Here is a 17,449-nt window from a genome sequence, read left to right on the forward strand (position 1 = left end):
GTCATGCTTTGCTAGAATTATGTAAAAATGTCAGCATATTTTGAAACTAACATAAATGATTTACTTACCAGCACAGCAAAGTATGTGCTATATGATATCATTGAAGGTGTGTTTTGGCCAAGAATAAGGCAGTTCATTTAGCTGATTATGAGACAAAGGAAAATATTGATATTTAAAATGGCAAATTTTACACTGTAGAACTTGGAAGAGCAAATTACTGTGAGGAAGTTTGGTTTAAAGCCAGCTAAGATTTCAAGCTCCATTTGTTGGTAATGCGTCTACAGCTTGGTTTATTAATATTTTGTTGACTTCAGAGCAGACTTTGAAAACTGGGCTTCTGTGTAGGTAGGCTACATAGTGGCTTCAGAGATGAGTCGGCAGCCTTGATTAACCCCTGTTCTAAAAAAATACTTATACATTTTAGGTTTAATGAGTATAAAATTCACTTTTTGAATATTAGCACCTATTTTCTTCTTTCAGCATCTTACAGTAATATGCCAGGGTCACTGCAAAGAGACCACTACTAGCTAGTCTAATAGATCTATAGCATCTTATTGGTTTTCTGCTCTTCTAGGTTTATGATGATGGAAAATATGTGTACCTGGTGATGGAGCTCATGCGAGGAGGAGAGCTCCTAGACAGAATTCTTCGACAGAAGTGTTTCTCCGAACGAGAGGCTAGTGCTGTCCTTTGCACTATTGCCAAGACTGTGGACTATCTGCATTCCCAGGGTGTGAGTGTTATTGCCTCTGTCTTCTACATCAGCCTTGTTAACAACTGATTGCTAGAAAAGAAATGTAAAATAGGGGCTGACCAGAATGTGTGACCAGTTCTTGGAATGGACAGAAGTTTGGAAATTCTTATTTTTTTAATATCTATAATTATGTCCAATGTGCAGAATGGGTCTCTGAGGTCCTCCTGATGTTCTGCAAACCAAATGCCTTTTGTTTATTTTGTATTTTTCATCTTAAATTATTCCAGTTTTTAGTTCTACCTATGTTGATGGTGTTATTTATTGATACCACAGCTACCATTGTAGTATCCAACCACCTTGTAGATTAGAGCTATATAATAAAATATCAAAATTCAAACACTTTGGATATTCAGATCAGCACTTAGACCTAAAAGCAAAGGCCTATTTTTCAAGTGTACATACAAATTAAGGTATCTACTGGGAAAAGATGTAAACATCCTATAATGACGCTTAGTTTGGAAACCTGCACTCTCTACATGTAGCAATTTGAAAAATTCATCAACATTTTTGATGATCTAGTAAAATAGCTTTTCTTTTTGCATCACCAGGGTCCAAATGAGTTTGGCGGGGGCTTTTGAGCATTGTTTTTTTGGCCTGGCCTAGTTCGTTGTCATGACAGTTTTCCAAAAGAGTTGTCACATATAGAGATTATTCACGTCTCCTGAAATCGAGGCACTTCTAGCAAAACAGAGCACAGTATTTTAGGAAGGGAAATGAAGATAAATAAAAATGTCTTCTTTTCATTGTGAGCCACTCATGTTAAGAAAGTCACAGGAAGATCCTCACCCTTGAATGAGTCTACACTTTCCTCCTCTGGCAATCTGCCCTTTTAATGGAAGGATTAAACCTTTCAGATCCCAAGAGCTTCCTGTATTTTTAGAGTGCTGTATTGTATTTCTTCAGTAATTGCCTCTGCTAACCCACACAAAAGACTCCTTCCACTGGAACATCTGCCTCCCTCTTGCTATATCAGCACAAGTATTATTATTTCTGATTTTAATGGAAGTACAATTCTGCACCCATAACCTCAGCTCATTCATTTAAAAACAACCACACAAAAAATGTATTTCTTTCAAGGACTACTCTTTACCTACCTCAAATAAGAGACTTTTTTGCACTGTTGTCCTATACTCTAAGAAATTTAGAATGGTACCAAAAACTTGAGTGCTGTAACCATCTTCTTTATATTTATTATTGATTTGTTTTCTGTGAAGGTTGTGCATCGAGATCTGAAGCCCAGTAATATTCTTTACATGGATGAATCAGGAAACCCAGATTCCATCAGGATCTGTGACTTTGGATTCGCCAAGCAGTTGAGAGCAGAGAATGGACTGCTCATGACACCGTGCTATACAGCCAACTTTGTAGCCCCTGAGGTAGGATTATTTTTCATAAACTATGCGTGCAGAAACTAGGTCAGAAAGCATTTCTCTGTCTTTGTGGTCCTTTTTGCTCCCTGCCTTTTTTAAAGGAATAAGGCAGAAATTAGAATAGGGATGAAAATAATATGCTCCATTGCCAGCTGCTTCCTCTTCCTGTCAGTCGTTGCTGTCATCCCCATACACCTAATGAGAGAAGCCAGTGCCTGGGTGGACTGACTTATCTATCACTTTGGTGAGTACCAAAGTAGAAGCACCACTTCCTTCCTCAACCATTTCTTCGAAAAGAATAGAAGGCTGGTTGCCATTCAGTGAACCACATCAAAATGTAGGATTCAGAATCACCATGCTAAAGCCAATGTTAATCAAGAATCAGGAGAGAGACCATCTCTAGGATGAAATCCTGGCCCTGGTCAAGTCAGTGGGAGCTTGGCTGTTGACATCACTGGAGTTAGGATGTCAGGATTCCAGGTGTGTCAAAAAAGAAAGATTCTGCAAAATATCCCTCCCCTTGAACTTCTCAAGCAGTAGTCCAGGTAGGTATAATCTGTGGAGTTATAGTACAGATGTAAAGTGTTATGACTGTAAGGAACTCAGCTCACTCTAGCATAGTTTAGCCCATCCTCCTTAAGTCCTTAGCGTGGCAGCATATCTGACTCCCATCTGAGGTAGAAATCTCTAGACTTATTTCTCCTGTAGGCCACTTTCACTGGGTGTGTCTACATGAGATGCTTTGCTGCACAGTAGACTAATCTACTACAAAATAGAGCATCACCATCTACATGTGCACACCATTTACTGCACAATAAATTAGTTTACTGCACAGTTAGCTACTACCTGTAAATGCAAGTAGTAAACTAACTATGCAATACATACTGCACAGTAGCGCATGTGTAGAGGCTTACCAGGAATAAATTTGCTTTCAGTCAGCCCCAACACTAGAAAGCCACAGGAGACAGAGAACTCCCCAGGTCCTGGTGCTGCCAGCTCCTATCAGGAGCAACACTGGGATGGGATAGCTCTCTGCCCCACCCTGCCCCAGTGCTGCTGATCTCCTGGCTCCCCACAGGAGCTGGGAGTCAAGCAGCACTGGATCTGGGCAGCTCTCTGCTTCCCTGTACATCTGGGGGCTGGCTAGGAGATGTCCCACTTCTGGGACAGCTCCCAGCCAGCTCCCAACTGTGTGGGGATTTCTCCAAGCAGCCCAGGGATGGTGAGAACTGGGCAAGGATTTATCTGAGCAGCCCATGGGCTGACCAGGAGCTGTCCCACTTACAGGGCATCTCCCATCCAGCCCCGAACTGTGCAGGGAAGTCCCAGTGGGCACTCTGCTTGTCCCCATGTACAGGGGACTGGGAGAGCTCTGCAGTGGCAACAGTCTCTTGGCCCCCTGAACATCAGGACCCCTCCTAATGTGTACAGGGCAAGGAGACAGCTGCCACTGCAGCTGGCAGAGCTCTCCTGGCCCCATGCAGATAGGGACCAGCCCCCATGCTTCCTACCAGTCCCCAGACCAGCACTCCAGGGGAGCCCAGAGCTCCCCCGGCTGCTGCAGGGGGTCAGAAGGTAGGATCAGCCCTGTACTGGGCAAAGCAGATTTGCTTCCAACAGGGAGCACATGTAGACCTGCTCCCAGGGAAGGTTTACCCCACAGTATTTTACTGTGCAGTTAGCCTTTACAGCATGAATAGCACATGTAGATGTGCCCACTGAATAGTACCTGACCCTTTGTGTTGTCCTGTTGAACCAGTGCTGTCTAGAGTAAGGAAGGGTATCAGAGTGTGGCTCATTATGGGAATGTTATCTCTCTTTCTCAGTTATGGTCCTTTTACGGTCCTCATCACTATTGCATCTAAGTATCTCTCAGTGTTTAATATATTTGTCCTTGCAACACTGTAGGTAAGGAAGAGCTGTTATCCCCATTTTACACATAGAGAACTAAGGTAAAAGGAAGATAAGCAATTTGCCCAGCAACGCAGAAACTACCCCCTGAGTCCCAAGGCTAGTGCTCCAAACTAAACTAGCATTCTTCCTTTCTACTTCTCTTATGCTCATTGGTAACCATGGGAACAGGATTGGGTTTCTCTCCCTGTTTGAATGATTTAAGTTGCCCATTCTCTATGGGTTTGTCCACCTGAAATGCTGGTGGACAAACCCATATCTGCCCTTCTTATGAAGTTTCAACAAGTTTAGCTCCCACACGATTTTTTATCACATCTTCAAGTCATGTTCATGAGCTCATTCTTGTACCCTCAATGTACAGCTTTGTCTATCTCTGCTAGTTTCTGCCCTATGACAAAATACAGAAGTGTTTCTTATCATAAGATTGCATCTCGTCCTCTGTCAGACATCATTTTTCACTCAGCTGGTACCCATTTCACAACCCCATTTCCCCATAATACTCCAATCACCACAAGAAAACTTAGCAGTTTAGTTAAGCTTATAACTGTGAAGTGAAAAATAGGATTGGTTTTCCTATCAGCAGTCCTTTTGAGATGCTTTTAAAAAATATGGATTGTAGCCATCCAGTGTCAAAATGTGACATTTATTGAGCTGACATCTTCTCATTGTCTTATGATGAGATTCACAGTGTTGGACACAAGCTTCTGCTCTGTGACCTATAATGATCTACTGTAGATCACTGAGCAGTCAACACACTCCAATCAACCACACGTTCAGTCAGCTGCTTTTTGTTTCTGCAGTGCAGTTTCTTTCCTTGTAACAACTTCAGAGTGTCAGGAGGTCCACCATATTTTCATAACAACTACACAGGGTTCCCTTCCACTTAGTGTGGTTGTTCAGGGACCTTCTGTATATGCCATAGCCATATTCAAGGGTAAAGGTTGTAGCCATGTTGGTCTAAAAAGCAAAAGCAGTCAGTGCGGTAGAGGTGATATCTTATATTACACCAACTAGACAGTTGCAAAAATAATTTCTTTGTTTGCAAGCTTTCAGGCTCATGTGCCTTTCCTCCAGTGAAGGAGAATGTAAAAACTGTAAAATTTCTCCCAGGTAGAAATGAAACTTTATATTGCACAGGACAGCTGGAGGGTGGTAGAAGTTCTCCTGGTTGGAAAAGTTCATTTTATGCAGATTAGGCTCAGATAAAAGGCGGAGCAGTCTATTTAACTCAAAGGTGTCTGATGGCAAGCAGGATGTTTTTAGGTTTTATCCAAGCCTAATTTGCATTAAATGAACTTTCCCAGATGGGATAACGTACACCACCGTCCAGCTCTCCTGTGCAATATGATGTTTCATTTCTACCTGGGAGAAATTTTACAATCTTTGCATTCTCCTTTGCCTGGGGAAGGGTGCATGAGCCCGAAAGCTTGCAAATAAAGAAATTGTTTTTGCAACTATCTAGTTGGTATAACGAAAGATGTCGCCACACTGACTGCTTATAGCCATATTCAATGCATAACAATGAAATCAATACAGGTATTTTATTATTGCTTTAATGTCTTCCACTGCTAAGTGGAAAATCTGTTATTTAGTCATTGTTTGGTTGATTTTCAATTCTGAAATGTGGAACTAACTCTTTAAAATATATTAGGTTTAATGAAAAAAGGTACTATGGTTGCATTCCACTGAAAATTGACTGGGCTTATAAGATTTTAATATTGACACTTTCTCAAAGAATAACATGCCTCCACTGTCTAAGTGTTTCTTCTGATTACTAAATATTTTGGTACACTGTCCATAATCAGAAATATTGCCAGGCCATCACATTGTCAGATTACACTTTATTAAGGCCAAGTGAAGGCAGAAATCATACTCTCAGCAACTCACAATGAGGAAAACATGTCCTAGAAATTCTGGGAACATTAGAGATTAGTTAAAACATTTTTCAGAACTGGTAGTTTACAGATGAAAATTTAAATAAATCCTAAGGGCTGCTACTACAGTTTCCCTATAATATAATGTGTCCTCCAGCCCAGACTTGCCTTGTACTTTCTCTAAGCCACCCTGCAACCATTTCTGCAATGTACTTATGAAATTAAATAGGAAGTTAGGAAGTCAGTTGAGCATATAATACAAGCAGAGGATGACAAATGTGAGATAACACATTTTGCTTACATAAATCTCCCTTTATTATGAAAAGCGTTTAATTTTTGGTAGCAGAAGGCACATAGTTAAATGAGTTCTAAGAGGAAGAACCAGTACACCACCTGGTGGGAGTAATGCTTTCTGCAAAGAGTAAAACAGGCTCATTCAGGGAAAAAACAAGCCAAAGAACCCATTTGTTACATGACCAAATATAGGAGGACATTTTATATAAAACAAGCAAATTTCATTGTCCAAATTTCAATGGAAATCTGAACAGAACCTTTTCTAGTCTACAAACATGTAAGGGCTATTTTTAATTTTTATTTTCCTGTAGATTTCCCAATTTCCATTACAAGTCGAAGCAGAAAATACCTGTGAAGAGAGTATGTTCATGATATGTTTAGCCCAGTGATACAATAGCCTAGTGGTTTGATGATTTGAGATAAACTTCTGGGTCATTTTCAGCACTGAATGGTAACATCTGAAGTACCCCCATTTCTCAAGTGGCTTGCAGTTTCTTGAGCTAAGAGCTGGATTAGATACATATTTTAAACCACATTCAGTTCCCTAGTCAAATTTAAGTGCCCCTAGTATAACCCAAGGGGCTTATTTGATTAAAATTCCAATATCAATATTAAGTGCAGTTAAATTTTGAGAAGTGATTTGACAAGCAAATCCTTCTGGGGTTCTGTTTTGCAGTGGGTAAGTCTAGATTAAGAAGGGAGGTCAATGCTAGAGGAGGGGTCACCTAATATGTCTTAGATCAAGGATGTCCAACTTCTGAGTGACTGGTGGTCTCAAGACCCTAGCCACATGCCTCCCTGACACACCAGGTCGGTGCCTCCATGCCCCGCATTGCACCATGCTAAAGCCCTGCACACCACATGGCCCCCTCTGCCCCTTGCTGGACCATGCCATCACCCCCATACTGCACCATGCAGGGTTCCTGATCCTCTCCCAGCTGCAGGTACCCATGGGCCACCCCGTGGGCCACCAGGAGCAGGGGTAGACAGCAAAAGCAGAAGGAGGGAAGGGGAGCCCAGAGACTCTGGTGGCAGCAGCAGTTGGAGCAGTGTGGGGAGCTGTCAGGATTAGGGGCCTAGGGACTTCAGGTCTGGATACAGCCTGTGGGCCATCAATTAGATAGCCTTATCTTAAGTAACCACTGCCCTAACTGTGAACCTTGTCGTCTGAGTACATGGAGGTTGATGCCTTTTGACTTGCATATCTCTAGGGTCAATATACACCAGCCAACATATTTTTTAAAGTTTAAAACAGTCTATTCCAGTGTTTTAAAAAAAAACACTTGCTAAAACATGTTGGCAAATGCTTTTAAACATGACCCATTTTCCTGCAGATTTAAGACATTCCCTCCTGGGTTGGAGATTACCAAGAGTGTTGCAGATGCAGTAAGGCCAGACCTAGAGGAGGAGAGTAAGCGTGTTCTGCCATTGCCCAAGCTTGGTGAAGGTCATGTTTAGGTCAAGCGAGGTTGATTGATATGTGCTCACTAAGTCTTATCTAAACTCAACCATTATTTTTCCAAGTGTAGATGCAGGGTTTCACAAAACGCTACGTCCTGCACTCAAGCTGATTTTGGCATGCAGGTCTGATAACTGAATTCATACATGGACCGTTTCAAAAATCAAACCCTTGGGCCTAAATGTCATTTACACAAAAGCTATTTTACAATGCTCTAGCCATATAACGGGACCCTAGATGTGTATAAAGGTACCCCCGCTTTACATTGCCAGAGATTCATGCTACTAATGTCTAGAATCGTTTTAACTAAACTCTGTAAAGACTGTTCACATTTTGCTTCAGTAGTAAAGTTAGTAATGTGTCTCTCAGTCCCAATATTGATTTCTTCTGTGATTTGTTTGCATGTAAGGGTGACTGTACCTTGCTTTACATTGTCCAGTCTACACATTTTCAGTGTGCTTGTGTGAATAATTGGTTTGAGCCATTGCTTTGAAAACCCAGTCTCTTTCTCATAGATTCACAGAAAAATAGGGCTGGCAGGGACCTCATGAAGTCATCTGATGCAACTCCCTACTCAAGACAAGATCATCCCTGACTAAAGCACCCCAGTCAAATGTCTAACCTGCTCTTAAAAGCTTCCAAGGAAACTTCTTTGTTATGTGGGTTCTTTAGAATCAAGTGTCTAGGGGCAGCTAAATAGATTGTTACCTTAAACAGCGGTAAATGTCCTCCTTTTCCATCCCCTCCTTACATACACGCAAAATTACTGAGTATTTTGCTGCCCTAGACAACAACATACTCTACTGGTATGCCAGAATTACCCTGCCAATATGAAGAGATTGCTGCCGCTACATCCATCCCTGACATTCAGAAGTTACAAATTTAAAAACATAAATTGACCCCCTTATTTTTGTCTTCTGTTTTCTTTAATATAGGTCCTGAAACGGCAAGGTTATGACGCAGCCTGTGACATCTGGAGTTTAGGGATCCTGTTGTACACTATGTTGGCGGGGTAAGTGCAAGAGTTTTCCTCTAACAGGACACTTCAAAATTCCTTGAATGTGTCCCGCTGCAAAGGACGCGGGCAGGGGCGTGCACTGAAGCACAAATTTGTGCCACTAGTATTTGTGCTGCTGTAAAGGCATGCTCCTGCTCTTGTGAACCTGGCCTAAGTGAATGCTGCCCTGTCTTCTGCCTGATTTCAAGCTAACACAGATTACCACGTCTGCATATTCTATGCTTTGAATGAAAACTGAGCAGATGCTTCTGCAGTCCTTACTCAAAGGCCTAATGATTATTTACAGGAGTCAGGACTACAAAATAAGAAACTGTAATTCTGTGCCTGCAAACTACAATACATACATGTCTGTGATGTTTTTTGAACAGGTTCACCCCTTTTGCAAATGGACCAGATGACACCCCAGAAGAGATTTTGGCCAGGATTGGCAGTGGCAAATATGCACTTACAGGAGGAAATTGGGATTCAGTATCAGATGCTGCAAAGGTCAGTGGATTTGTCATGGTTTGAGTCTAATTTACTGAAAGGGACAATTATTCTTTCTGTCATAAGATCCTTTCTAGAAAATCTGAGGAAAAATCAACAGAATATTCATTCTTTATGTCTCCTTCAATGAGAAATGTGTATGTTATTATTGTTCCGTTTGAATTAGTACATTAGAAATGTTTGCACCACGTTTTGAATGTGACATATTATATGACCCTGTAACCTACAAATACATTGAATACTGAAATATTAAAACCCCCTTATTTATTTGGCAGAAACTTTCAAAAATGTAGGTGACCCAATACCATAGATGTGTTATTTATTTGTAGATCACTTTGTTGCTCACTACAGCAAACCTTTAAAAGGCAACCCATAAACTTACATTTTAGTGTACACTTGAAAATATTTGGTCTTATGTTAATAATAATTGACATTGTATTTGCATAGCACCTTCCACTCAAATATTTTAGTTGACTTTACAAACATTCCTTTAGAGAGGACCAAATATTCTTGACTCCATTTTATAGATGAAAAGACTGCAGCACACAGTGATTATAGCCTTCAGCTTCAGATGTGGCCCCTAATTTGGATAGTCAAATGTTTGAGGTCCCAGACATGTTTTCAAAGGTACAGAAAATCTGAAGTGCTTGAAGTACTCAGCACTTCTGAGAATTAGGTCCAAAGTGTCTCAGATTGGCCAAAGAGACTTGTCCAAAGTAGCTTATTTACTTGAGTATAAGACAGCCCTAAATATAAGACACTTCCCCCAATAATTAGATTCTATATATATGGAAAATTTATAAATTTGTTATAATTTTCCAGGTACAGAACCTAATTACTGGAGGTTTGCCTTGAATTTTTTCCCCCTGCCAGTGCTACAGCAGGGAAAATAAATCAGGGGGGTGGGGAGGGGGGGAATCAGGCAGTTCCCTTGCTCTCTGTCCCCCGCCCCCCACCCCTGCAACTTCTTCCCTGTTCTCCCCCTGCCCCTTACTGTCAGATCCTGCTCCCCCTGCTAACATGGAAGTAGAGTCAATTAGCCTCCACTCATGACTGGAACCAAGTGTTCTTGTCACAAGTCCTGGGACCCTCCAAAAATTTATATACAGATGAGGCACAGGGCAACCTGGTCTGGCTCCAGCTCATGGAGGGCAGAGCCACACTAATCATATGTGTCAGGTTGAGAGAGAGGATGACAGGGGGATTCTGGATGAACTGTTTGGAGCCCAGTTTGGTGATGGTTGCCAGACATTTAAGGCTGGTGAAGAAACAGCAATCACTGGCCACTAGGAGTATTCAAAACAGGCCATATTTAATTTGGATTCAGATTCAGCCTGAATCAGGGACAATGATTTGATTTGTTGATTTCGATCACTGTCCCTGATTTGATTTGGCCAAATCTGAATCTAAAGATTTGATGATGATTTGGAGAATCAGCGATTTGGCCATATAAACAGCTTAAAATTTTTTTTCTACATATCTCAAGGTACCAGGCATAGCTCATGAATGCTGCGATGATGGGGAGGATGGAGTGTACCACAGGAGTGCAGGGGGGGCCCCCCACGTACTCAGCACCAAAACCGGAAGTGTCTACTTCTGGGTCTGCTGCTGAGCACACGGCCCCCCCCCCAAAACTTCCCTGCCCAGTTACCCCTGGCTCAGCAATTGACCGTGGGACTCTGAGTGCCCCCCCAAACCCAGGAGGCACCAGTCGCCAAAGCAGGGCAGGGCACGAGGGGTCCCCCAGCACACTCCCTGGTGGACCCAGAAGCAGACTGAAAGTGCTTTTGGTCCACTTCTGGGTTTGCTGCAGAGCCCCCTGCACTCCTGTGGGATGCTTCATCCACCCCATCATCGCAGCATTCACAAGTTGCCTGGTACCTTGAGGTATGTAGAAAAAACATTTAAAGCTGTGTCTATGTCCAAATTGTTGAATCTTTCCAAATCTCTCTGAATCAATTCAAAGGGTTCCAATTAAATTTGGAGAGATTATAGGGTCTCCTGATTCAATTCGGATTCGGAGATTCAGCCACTGAATTGGGCCGAATCTCCGCTGAATTGAATTAGTGACCAAAGATGCACAGCTCTACTGGCCGCATCTACACAAGATGCTGACACTGCAATCGTTATTGTGCAGTCTTTAGTACTTATATAAACAAGCACTAAATGACTGCACAGTAGTCAGTAGTGTTGACAAACAACTTTTTCAAAATGGTAACTGCACACTAGCCCCAGACTACTGCATTGCATCATGCTTTCTGCCACATGATAATTCTACGCAGTAGTCTCAGGCTACTGTGCAGTCAACATCTCATGTCGACACAGCCACTGGAAATGGGTAAGGAAGGCACAGCTCAGCTGTGGGAGTGAAGAGGTTGAAATATATGCAATGTAGTGGCTCACCATAACTTCAAAAAGAGTTGGTGCTGAGGAGGACTGACCACAATAGGCACGGTCAGAAATCTCATTCAGATGGACTGCACTGACCTATCTTTGAGGTAGCGTGTTAGCCTTTTGCTAAGATCAAACATTTTTGGCACTAAGGTGAGGGCATTAAGGCTGGCTCTGGCCCTCCTGGTGCTAGCCTGGTATTGCAGTACCTCCAGTCCTGGTGTCAGTTCCCTTTGGAGGGAACAGCTTCCTTTTTGATTTGTTTCAAGACCAAAAAGAAAAAAGATTCTCAGGTTCTCATCTGCCTTTTTGGCACCTAGGGAGATGTTGGAGCTTGTTCTGGCCTCTCTTAGTGCTGTCCCAGTATTGTGGTACGTCCAGGCCCGGTGCATATTTCGTCCTGGGGAAACAACTACCCATTTTTTAGGGGGCACACACACAACAAAAGTTCCCATCAGTATGTTTGTCAATATGGGCCATGTGTTTTATAATCATGCTCAGTGTTGGCTGCATTCAGCCAGCTTTATAGTTGGTTTCCATCATGAACACTGTATGCACACCTGCCCACCAGACTGTCCCAGCTGACGCAGAGCCGATCGCGGTGCACTGCCACGGTGAAAGTGTGCCTGACGGGGGCCAGGGCCATCCGGGCAGCGGTCCCCAACTACCCTGCCCCACCCCCGCGGAGTGGGGGGCGAGGGGGATCCATCCTGGGCTGGCCGACCGAGCCCGCCGGGTTGAATCCTCCAGGCAGACTGCACAGACCCCACCCATTTACCTCTTAACAGTTTCACGCCCTCTTGAACTCTCTCTAAAGTTCTTTTCAACTTTCCCTTACGGTACTTGTTGACTATCGGTCTCGTGCCGGTATTTAGCCTTAGATGGAGTTTACCACCCACTTTGGGCTGCATTCCCAAGCAACCCGACTCCGAGAAGACCCGGAGGCTGGGGGAGCACAGCAACCATGCAGGTGGTGGCAGTGGCAGAGGCATGGTGGTGGCAATCAGAGAGCTCCCACAGGCAGCCATGGCGGTGTCAGTGGCAGGGGCGGGCTGAGCAGGAAGCTCCTGCAGGCGGCCATGGCAGCATTGGCAGCGGGGAAGGGGGTAGCGACTGCTGACCAGTGGTCAGCGACCACCCGCAGATGCCGCCGGCAGCAACGGCAGAGGCCAGCAGCGATCAGGAACCACTTGCAGACACCGCTGGTGGTGTCAGCAGCAAGGAGGGGGGTAGCAAGTGGCAACTGCGCACAGGCATCACCAGCACTGTTGGCAGTGCTTTTTGTAGGGGGTGCACTGCCAATCTCAGGGGGTGTGCGTGCACCCCCTATGTGTCACCAGTGGTTTCCATTACTGAGCAGATGCTGCTTTTGGCAGCCATTTAATGATAGACAATGTATTTAACTAGTTGTCCTTGCATGCAAATCTAAGATGAGGGCTTTTCCCCCCATGCTGACTGTGGGTACAAGCCTTGTCTTATATTTGTGTAAATACAGTAATGAAGGAAGTCTGTGGAAGAGCTAAGCATTAGAAATGATGGCCCTTGAATCTTACCTCTGCACCTTAGCTGCAAGACATCCACTCAGACAGCCATAGGCCAGGTGGGACCTTTAGATCATTTTGTTTGACCACCTAGAAAGCAAGAGCTGAAGAACTTCACTCAGTTTCTGCTGTAATACAGACAGTAACTTGGTTTCAGCTAAAACATATCTTCCAGATAGTCTTGACTTAAAGATATTAACGCTGCTGACAGACATAAAAAAGACAAACAATAACACAGAGCTTTAACAGAAGAGGCATCACATCAATTTTCAATCAGCTATTTGATAGATTCAATCAGCTATTTGATAAAAGCGCCAAAAAGTCCTGCTGTAGCACGTGATCTATACAGATGCTGGGCGAGCTGGGTCAAACTGACACAATGCCTCTTCTGCGCATGCAGTGCACTTGGTGCCGGGGCATGCTGAATTGAAAGTGAAGTGCTGTTTTGGGGTTTTTCACATATGTAAACAGCCTAGAAGCTGGAGAATCCATCACTTCCCTTGGTAGTTTGTTGCCATGGTTAAATATCCCTAGTGTTAAAATCGGTGACTTATTTCTAATTCACATTTGTTTGAATATGGCTTCCAGCCATTGTTTCTTGCTTTTACCTTTCTTCAGTACTTTAAAGAACTTTTTACTAACTGGTAGTTTCTTTCTGTGGAAGTCCTTGGGCACTAGTCAAGCCACCTCTCAAAATTCTTTTTTTATAAACTAAACCACCTGATCTCTTTAAGTCTTTTCTGGGTGGCATTTTTCCTGCCCTTGAATCATTTTTTTGGCTCTTCTCTTTCTGCAGTCTCTGTGATTTAGACAGTTCTTTGTTAAATTCTTGGATTTTAGAATCTAGTGTTCTAGAATCAGTCACACCATTGCCATACACACAGGTGAAATGACTTCCCTACTCGTACTCACTATTCCATCTTAGTTGGAGTTTTCCAACAAAAATACAATCTATCAGAAAATTTCCAGCTCTACTAACTTGCCCGTGTCTCTGTGAAGATTACAGACTCAGTTTTCAGATGATGGTTTAATAAGCTATCCAGATTTCACATCTATATTGTCACTTACTTCATCATAATTCATTTTCACAGCAGCACCACTGGATCAAGATGGGATCATGAGATTTCAGCATAGTGTGGGTTTGAAAATTTCTGCTATTATTATCATGATTAGAAAGTTATGTTTTTAATTTGCAAATTATTATAAAAGCTTAGATGTCTCCCACATTTAAGCCTTTACAATATTTGCTGTTGGTGGAACGAGAGGGAAAGATCTTGGTAACATATTTCCAATCAGTTTCTGCAGAACGTAATTACTTTCTTTTCCTTCCTACTACTCTTCCCTTCCTCTTCAACCACAGGACATTGTGTCCAAGATGCTCCATGTAGATCCTCATCAGCGACTAACAGCAGTTCAAGTGCTAAGACACCCGTGGATAGTGAACAGGGAATATCTGTCTCAAAATCAACTCAGCAGACAGGATGTTCACCTGGTGAAGGTACGCATAGTGTCTGTTGGACATCCTGTTCCCATGTGAAAAGTTTCCTTCCCGTTTGCTGACTAACAATGAGAAGATGGGTTTTATGTCAACATGCTGGAGATATAGGAACTAGGGAGGGTTTTTTTTCCCCAACAAGCCCAAGGCTAATATAGCATTACAGTAAATATATACAGCTTTTCCACTTGTCCTCTTCAAGTAATTGTAACTTTCTATTGCTGTGTAATGAACTGGCAGGAGTTCCACTACCCAATGTTTAGAATCAGAATCACCAAGCCCTATATCTGTAATGTTTAATGGAGATTATCCTTTTGCTCTGGGACAAGAGTCAGGGAAGGAAAAGGAAGAAATCATAGAACTGGCCATAATCGCAGCATTTTCTCTTTCTCCTCTTGCAGGGGGCAATGGCAGCCACCTACTTTGCTTTAAACCGAACACCTCAGGCACCAAGGCTGGAACCTGTGTTGTCCTCCAATCTGGCTCAGAGGAGGGGAATGAAAAGACTTACCTCAACAAGGTTGTAGCAGTCCCCAAGAATGCCTCACTGAAAACCAACAGTTTGCTTTTTGAGAGGTTCCTCTTTATTACTCAATTAGCAGAACTTCAGACAATTTGCTCATGAAATCACCAGAAATAGCAGAAGTCCAGCATAAGGCAAAGTTATCCTTTGCTCTGTTGTTCTTTTTACCCTTCCGGTCAAGATCCTAAGCTAGCAACTTCTCAAAGATGTGCCAATTTTACCAATTGCTCCATTTCCTTATTGAGTTAAAGCCAAATAAAGTGTGTTCCCTTCCCCTCCCTCCCAAGAGTGCTATTTTTGGAATCCTTAAGATATCCTGTGAGAACACTTTCTTTTTGTAAAGCACTTTTTGCTGTGAAAGCAAGCGGTTTGGTTTGAAAGTTTTCAATGTTGCCAGCCTGCATCACGGTGAATTATCTCAACCTGTACACAGTATACACCAATGGATCATCAGTTGTAATGAAGCCCCAAAGGAATTGAAGACTAGGGAGACAGTGCCGGATACCACATAGGAACAAGTCCTGCACAAAGCCAAGGAGAAAGAGCTGCCCATGATGAGCACCTCTGCTGATTCAGAGAAACCGTTTGAACTCCCCCAGTGTTATCTGTGGAACAGAGTCCGAGCCCCTTTAAGAGAAGGTGTCACAAACCCTAACATAATTGAGGGTTTGGCCCTGTAAGAGCAGAAACCCTTACAAATATAATCTTCAGGAAGAATGGTTGGGACTCATGTGACTATAGAAGGAGATTGGCCAGGACTTCATGAGTAGAAACCTCTGGCTCCATGGGAAGGGAGGTCCAACTTAGGCTTGGTCTCTCCGTGGCATCAAGCGGGATGTTTGGAAAAACAAACTGAGGGGGCTGGGGAAATATATCTAGAAAAAGGCCTGGGTGGGTGTAGGGATAGCACAGAGAATGACTCTGAGGAGCATTACTGCGAGCAGGAACAGCCTGGCCAGGAGAGCACAGACAGGTGTTTAAGGAGTTTGATACACACATTTAGGAAGCCAGATTGGGAATGCCAACAAGAGTGGTGGGAAGTCTCCTTTCCGTGGTCCTTTGCCAGGTGGGCCAAGAGATTCCTAAAGCTAGGATGGGCTAAATGGACAGCTGCTGCTGCTGCTTTCCCAGGTCTCTTTCTGGATCTGTCCTGTCAGCCCTCCTTCGCTTGTTTGCACAGGGGGAGACAGCCCCAGAGACCAAGTTACGATCACATCTGACTCCCTGCCCTTTTCTCTGACCATAGGTATCTGCTTATGTAGTCTTATTTGGTGCCATATGACACCAAATAGTTATTACCTTTTGCATTTCCTCTCCTCATTAAGGGCTGAGCTTCCTATTCTGTGTTTGTTCCTGGCACCAATTTTTAAAGAGGTCAGGTGACTCTGTTATGAGATGCAATGATAACAGTGATGACGAAGGATACATAAGAAAGAAAACAAAAATGATCCCTCCCCTGGTGGCTAGGTTTTCCAAGTGCAGGGAAAGAAAACCTCACCAAAAAACTCTTAGTTAAATCTTCCTTTACAGTTTCTGATCTCAGAAAAAAATGGAGCAAGGTTTTGTGATGCTAGATCCAAGACATGTTTAATTCCTTTTGTTATCCATCTTGGCTGTGAGTGGTCACAAGTTGGCTAGAATTGTTTATTTTTAGTGCTTTTGTCAATTGTGTTTTCCAAGTGAATTTCATCACCTCGGATGCTTTGCAGGAGCAACTAATGTACTATGTTGGCTTTCATTTTCTGTTGTGAAAGGGGGGAAAAAAAGAAAATGTGAACATGGAGCTTTGTATGCTGGAGGTCATGCTTTTCTTGCTGAATAGCCTGTGCATCTTGATGCTGAACTGGAATCAGTAGACCTGTACCCATTGCACCAGTGTATCCAGGGGAACAAAGAGCTGCATTAGGTAGAGCAATGCACTTCCTACGACTGTATGTTCTGATGTTGATCTGAAATTTATGTTTGTTTGCGTGAGTCTATTTTTAAATTTACACTTAATTTAAGCCAATATTTAATGTTCTGGTTTATGTGCTGTGCACACAGGATCGCTGCGAAGCAGCTTTCCTTGAAGCTCTTACTCTTTTTTTAGAATAAATGATGCTGTGAAAATTCACAAGGTGAATGGATTAATTTGGATTTGTGTGAGGACATATGCACATGACTGTGTATCTTTATGTAATATAAAACACAGAGGGCCCTGATTCTCTGGTCTGACTAAGCTGTGCTTGGTACAGAACTGGGAGGTGCGGCTATAGGCCACTTCTACGTCGCTCTTGGGGCAAATCACAGCAGCTTCATATGCTTGACTGTCAACAATCTCAAGGGACAGGTGG

The 17,449-nt window shown here is 43.0% G+C and overlaps 1 protein-coding gene across 5 annotated transcripts in view; it reads left to right on the forward strand.

The window, feature by feature from the left end:
• The window catches only part of RPS6KA2 (ribosomal protein S6 kinase A2), a 460,482-nt gene extending 443,261 nt beyond the window's left edge, over nucleotides 1-17,221 (forward strand). For all 5 annotated transcript variants that reach the window (XM_014525104.2, XM_025216519.1, XM_025216520.1 and 2 more), the window contains exons 16-21: nucleotides 575-733; nucleotides 1,969-2,130; nucleotides 8,598-8,674; nucleotides 9,049-9,166; nucleotides 14,459-14,596; nucleotides 14,995-17,221. In XM_014525104.2, the coding sequence (XP_014380590.1) occupies nucleotides 575-733; nucleotides 1,969-2,130; nucleotides 8,598-8,674; nucleotides 9,049-9,166; nucleotides 14,459-14,596; nucleotides 14,995-15,120 (780 nt within the window). In that variant the 3' untranslated portion in view covers nucleotides 15,121-17,221. The remainder of the gene's footprint in view (nucleotides 1-574; nucleotides 734-1,968; nucleotides 2,131-8,597; nucleotides 8,675-9,048; nucleotides 9,167-14,458; nucleotides 14,597-14,994) is intronic.
• Nucleotides 17,222-17,449: the final 228 nt, after the last annotated feature.

This window comes from Alligator sinensis, unplaced genomic scaffold, assembly GCF_000455745.1.
Source record: "Alligator sinensis unplaced genomic scaffold, ASM45574v1 scaffold832_2, whole genome shotgun sequence".
In the NCBI taxonomy this organism is placed as follows: Eukaryota; Metazoa; Chordata; order Crocodylia; family Alligatoridae; genus Alligator; species Alligator sinensis.